Raw genomic sequence first — 6,213 nt, forward strand, 5'->3', positions numbered from 1 at the left:
GAAGGAGGGTAAAAAGGAGCGGTTGTGAAAACCCAGACAAGTTTTTGAAAATAGATGATAAATTAACTTGTAACTTGCAAGCTAGACAAATCTACATAAACTTGCACATCTATTTGCGACATATTCTCAAATCAATTCCCAAAAATGCGGCTGTAAGTCTTCATGAATTAATGCTGAATGTTTTTATTCATATTACTTATTTTATGTTTTAGGTTCCTAAAAGCACTGGACACTTTTAGTAATAACTCAAAACAACTATTTGCATAACAATTTACTCGATAACATAAATGGAGAGCTGTCAATGGTATTTGTGTTCATTATTCTCTTGCAAATTTGATGACCAATTTCTGTCCAAATATTTGTTTTTTGTTTTATGCATGTTGGGATACACCAAGTGAGAATAATAGTCTATGACATTTTCCAAGGGTGTCCAGTGCCTTTAATCTGTGTATATGTTTCCAATACATACTCTATACACACAGAAGATGCTATATATCCACTTGAATTCTAATTTGCCTATTATTCTTCATCTTCACTATCGGACTCATCACTGTCATTAGTCGTAGTTTTTTTGACATTTTCACAGTTAGTGCACTGCATAAACTGTGCAAGGAAGCCCTTTGTCCAAGCAACTACACTTGCCTTGACTACATTTGCTTTTTTTGCATGAACAATGTACAAACTCTAAAACACTGTCAGGGGCTGGGGGTAGGTCCATCCAATGGACACTGATGTCACCATCCTCAACTTTCCAACCTCTGTCGTGGGTAGATGGTACTTCCGGGAACTGTTCACAGGCACGCTTGTAGATTGCAGCTTGATAGTTTGCACGCTGAATATGCTTTGAAAGTGCGTCTTTGTTCGGTGGCATCGCCGTCTCATCTAATGTTCCCATTCTGAAGAGGTTATATCTGTAAATTAAAAAGAAGAAAAAAACAACAATGTAAAACACTAGTTGTTTTAAAATTTGTTCAAACTATTATTTTGCCGAAGTTGTGACAGTTGATTGTTTAATCGATTCTGAGTTAGTTTTTCAACTTTTCAATAGTTTTTCAGCTACTTGATAATCGTGCTGTCAAGACTACTAGCCACGACTACCTGCTTGGTGAACCAAATTTTTTGTAAAACTCACAACTTTTCACGACAATATAATTTACTTACAAATCACAATCAGTGACACAATTCTTAACGTCTTTCAGCATGAAAAGGAAATTTATGTGAGCACTGTATACTCAGTACTTACCGTGATCAGAAATTGAGGTAAAAAAAACAAAACTACACATGCAAGAAAAGGAAATTTATGTGAGCACTGTGTACTCAGTACTTGATTCTGTGAAAAGAAGTTACAGGCATGTCTATTCCCAATGCAAATTTAAAATAAGCAACATAACATACTGCACATTTAAATCTGGATTGAATTATTCAATGTACATGTATGCCTACCTTGATGCTTCCGTTTCTTCTCATTCCTTTTCTCAGCCCTTGAAATCTGGGTAATGTCACAAAAACGCTTGTAGCACTCTGAGTGGTAACCATACATCTGTAAATCAAATAAAACCATAGCAATTGAAAAAACTAAAGCTTTGTTTATGAGTATCGGCTAAGTATCCGAGTTGTCTTGCATACATGCAGTCAAGAACTTTTATAAAAATCAGCATTCACTTAGTTATATTGGGCATTTTTAGTTAAGCCACACTATTGGTCGATCATGATATTGGATTACTATCACAAAAAAATGTTGTATCAAACCACATTAAGCCAGGTGACAGCGGCTCTGGCTGCATCTTTCATGAACGGAGACTGAACCCTCAGAAATTTCATGTCTGAAGCGTTTACCAGATGAAATAATTTTACAGGATGCCTTCTATTCCATTTCAATAATTATAATTCCGTAGGCTTCAAATAAAATAAAAAACATAGGGGGTCTAACAAAAAATCCTGAGTTCAAACGAAGTCTCAGGATAAGTTATACACAAACAAGAAAAGTAACAAATAGAACTAAAAAGTTCAACTTACGTAAAAGTATTTACAACATGTTTATTTTTGTCAGATGAAAATGACAGGCCAGTACCAATTGAAAACAACATTTTTCACAATTTTGAAAAGAATATATTAAAATATTGAAAGATGTTTTATAGATGGCTACCATACCACAGGTCACAGTAGAGTAGTTGCTGATGACATGACCAAGACAAAACTGACAAATGTTGTTAACAGTCACCACGAAATAATTGTTGTGATTCATAGGCCTAAATAAATTTTAAAAACTTCCTGTGAAAATTCTCATCTGAAAAATATCACAAGGATCTATTTTTGTATGCATGGCAAGAAGGAGTCAGTGCCATCTGTTTTTTATTTTATGATTCATTTTACAATGTATACACACCAAATTTTCTCTGGGAAAAAAAATTAAAAATATATAGATTGGAAAGCTTGTAATAAATGTAAACAAATCGCCACGTACATGACTTATGATTTATTTAGGAAGCCAAGAAAATTATTCAAGACTAAAAATAAAACTATAATGACTATGTAGGTTCCTATGTTTTAAAAGTTAAGTTAAAAAAGGGTATTGTTGGACATTACCTGACGAGAGAGATCCCGTGAAAGTGTTTCATCTTCGTCACTAGTGTCGACGTCGCTATCCCTGAGCTCGAGCTCAAGACGTGTGGCTGCTTTGATGACCAAGTCACGCTCGACTGTGTCACTAATGTCTAGCTCCATCTTCTGGCACATACACGGAACTTTCTCCAACTCTTTTCCGAGAAAGGTAACACTTTTGTATCGACGCTGGATAAATGTATAATACATTGTTTTTGCGACATTTTTTCCGCAGCCGGGCCCAGAAGGGCAGCCATGATGTATTTTGTTGTGTGTCGTTATGTGCAGAGGTCATGACCTCGTGATGAACGTAACAGCTATAGCTATTGGTTTACCTACTGCAACTGCTGCCGCGCGGTCTTGTAAAGCTAACGTTGATTGGTCATTGATGAGGTCATACTTTTCTCAGTCTCGCACTTTGCTTCGAAAAAATGGCAGTTAAATGTGCCCATTACAAGCAAACTGGCTAAAAGATCGATTGTGGATTTATGATACGTTGATTTCTATATTTTTCTTCCCAATTCAAGATAATAAAAATGCTCATCTTTGATATGCGTCGCGAAACTGCACGATAATGGGCTACGCCCGCTGGTCTATGACCTGCCATGATTCAAGAAATCTACAATACAGTTTGGCGACAGGATTTTTCTGTTTTCTGAACTTTTTTAACAACGCATACGGTACATACCCAGCAACATATCTTAATACTCTCTCTTCCTCTTTATCCATTTTTTCTTCATTACTTGTTATATCCTTGACTTCAGTGGCATTACGAGCTTTAAGTAAAAGTAAGAAAACATCCAGTAGTAATTTCTGAAATACTATTAAAACATGTTTCCCCGTACTATGTATGTCTGACAAGCTCAAGAAAATGTCCCATTCAGTAGTCAACTGCGTTTTCAGTTTGTGATAGTTCATCCACATGCCCTCATACACTTCAGGTTTCAACTTTGAATTATTCTCAACCTCAAAGACTGTCCATAATGCTGTCATACAGGTGCAACAAAACTCCTCAAAATAAGGAGTGTTTATGCACAATAAAATTTGCACAATCAAAGCTAGCACCTGTGCGGATGTTTCATTATCCATGTTGAAGATTGGATTCTGGTGCATGATGCCGACACTTTAGATCAAAGGTCTCTAACCAGAAGTTTTCAATAGCTGTTCCTGGATTCAACGCGCAACTTTGTTGTTTAATCAGAGATGAAACTGGCAAGCACATATACTAATTTGTACAATAGTTTTTAGTTTGATATTATGAGGTTCTGCCCTCTCATAAAATGTTGATGAAAAAAGTAATCAAGGGCAGAAATTATGGGACAAGATTGCCCAAAATGTTTTGTTCATTTATAATTTTTTGTATTTAACTGATTTCTGATTTTTAGTTATTTCTTTTGAGCCACACACCCAAAATTTCGACAAAATATGGAAATTCCTTAACATTGAGTATGACATGCAGTCATTGGGAGGAGTACATGTATATACTCAGACGTTCAATTGTTTAGAATTTCTGTTGAAACGTTTTAGCCACAGCCCGCCATTGTTTTTATTTTGCTTTGAGGCTGATGTAAGAAGAATCGTAAAATCTACCTTTGTAGCAAGCAATCAACAATTCTGACTCTGCGTTTTCATGGTAGATAGGTGTATTAAGGAATTAAAAACATGTTTTAAAAATAGACTTTATATCATGGCCCACTCTCTTTAACTTCTGACAAGAAAAACCTGGTGGCAGATTGACTAGTCATTTGGATTGTCTGTCAAACATCAAAATTGCAACCTATCTACTTACTAACTATGGCCTCAATCGACTTGCCATCAAGCGACTCCTTTGTTTTGGCTGGGTTGTCATCTGTTCCTGATTTGCTGCCAGTCAGAGAGTGGGTGGCAAGATGTTCCTCGTCCCAGAGACAGGTCATTAGGTCGTTGGTAAGTTTTTGAGGGTCTTTTGTGTTAGACCTCAACAACATGTCTCTGGTGATGAGGCCAGTGGGCATCTGTCATTTGAAAATGGATAACCATTAGAATAAATTGTTGAATGCCAATGAAAGAAAGACTTAAAGTGGCAAGTTTGAGGAACATGATGTTCATATGATTCATCAAAGGTTGACGATAGAGTGACGTCACAGAAATAGTTTAAAGCAAGGGGAAGGCAGCCAATGCATTTAGTCAAACTCAAGGAATCATGATCCTCAAAGTCTGTGTGGGCCGAACCCAACAAAACAGTGAGGCTAACGAGAACAGAGATAGTTGGTGTTAAAAGTTGGGCCACATAACTTCTGTAAAGAAGTGTAGGGAAATCCAAATATGCATTCTGCTGACATTTTGTGTTCATTATGTCAATCAAATCCATTCAAATGAAGTATTAATTAAACTTTCAGAAAAGTTGCAAGTAGCGCCCCCTACGTCTCCTTGTTCAGGACGACTTCTTTGCCACCTCTGTGGCAATTAATGAATTAAAAAACGATTCATGGCGGCGACGTTCATGGATAACTTTGGCTGAACTTGTTCCTTGGGCCCTTTCTTTTGCCTTTTGTCTGTCTGTCCACTGCAAGTTGGTGGTTTTCACTTGTGGCATGGGCCTTTACAGAATCAGTCTTAAAGTTATCTGTGCCCTTTAAGAAAACATTTCCTAGTTTTATTTGCCAACGCTGGTAACTGCACTTGATCTATATGTCTTGCAGAACATCAGGCCCTTGGCTGACACAGCCACTTGTATTCGGCTGCCCATTCCTTCTGGTACGATCCCCGTCATTTTACTTTATCGTACGTGTTGTCACCTTCACATTTTGAGGTTGACTTGGCCATCGTCACATTTGGGTCCAAAACGGACGGCAAAAATCGCCATCAAATTATTGAGATATTTTAGGTGAAAGGTTTGCAGCTCATAACCATAAAGAAAAATTTGCCCAAGCCGAAGTGTAAACTTGAATGGGGGGGAAAACAAAATGTAAATAACAAACCCCTTTTGGGGTTTCAAAGGATCTTAGGAATATGTATGACCGTCTTCGGTTGGTTGTGTGTGAAGAAAGGTAATTAGACATTTCAGTTTGTGTGTAGGTTTTTTATTAACAGAGGAAATTCAACACACAAGATGAATAGTGAATGTTTAAAACTAAACTACTGTTATTGATTTGCTTACTTTGCTATTGATGAACTTTTCCCTTGGTGAGTCAACTAACTCGCAAACATCTTGCCTTGTACTCTCGATGGTGCAGTTTGAGTTACTCACATTGTTTGTTCCAACCGAAATGACAACAACTGATGATTCAGGCTTCGTTGTGTTGGATTTGAGTTCCTGCAAAACCAAATTGATTATCAGCATCACGTCATACAACAATAAGTCCATAAAAAGCATTCAACACTTTTGTTATTTTTACAAACCTTATAATCAGAACCTCAAACTTGCTAGTGGAAAAATTTATGATTGAAAAACTATTGCCATTTTTTATAAAGAGTAAAAGTTTGTAAATCTATTGTTCTTTACTAACAAATACAAAGAAGAAAATGTAAACCCCTTTATTTGCATAATTAAACAAATGAAAAACAATCCAACTTGCTTTATGGACGTCTTTCACCACTGCACCTGGCGTACAGTTGACTGCCATTCGGTAG

At 36.7% G+C, this 6,213-nt stretch overlaps 1 protein-coding gene and 1 pseudogene across 1 annotated transcript; both read right to left on the reverse strand.

Moving 5' to 3' along the window:
* Nucleotides 1–530: 530 nt before the first annotated feature.
* On the reverse strand, nucleotides 531–2,858 carry LOC117293596 (annotated as a pseudogene).
* A 322-nt stretch (nucleotides 2,859–3,180) lies between these two features.
* LOC117293597 lies at nucleotides 3,181–5,946 on the reverse strand. The gene is made up of 3 exons (XM_033775955.1): nucleotides 5,741–5,946; nucleotides 4,391–4,595; nucleotides 3,181–3,377 (listed from the first exon to the last, which is right to left on the reverse strand). Exons 1-3 carry the CDS (start codon nucleotides 5,921–5,923, stop codon nucleotides 3,181–3,183), a joined length of 585 nt encoding a protein of 194 aa, XP_033631846.1. The 5' UTR covers nucleotides 5,924–5,946.
* Between the last annotated feature and the right edge of the window lie 267 nt (nucleotides 5,947–6,213).

This window comes from Asterias rubens, chromosome 8 (genome assembly GCF_902459465.1).
Source record: "Asterias rubens chromosome 8, eAstRub1.3, whole genome shotgun sequence".
NCBI classification, from domain to species: domain Eukaryota; kingdom Metazoa; phylum Echinodermata; class Asteroidea; order Forcipulatida; family Asteriidae; genus Asterias; species Asterias rubens.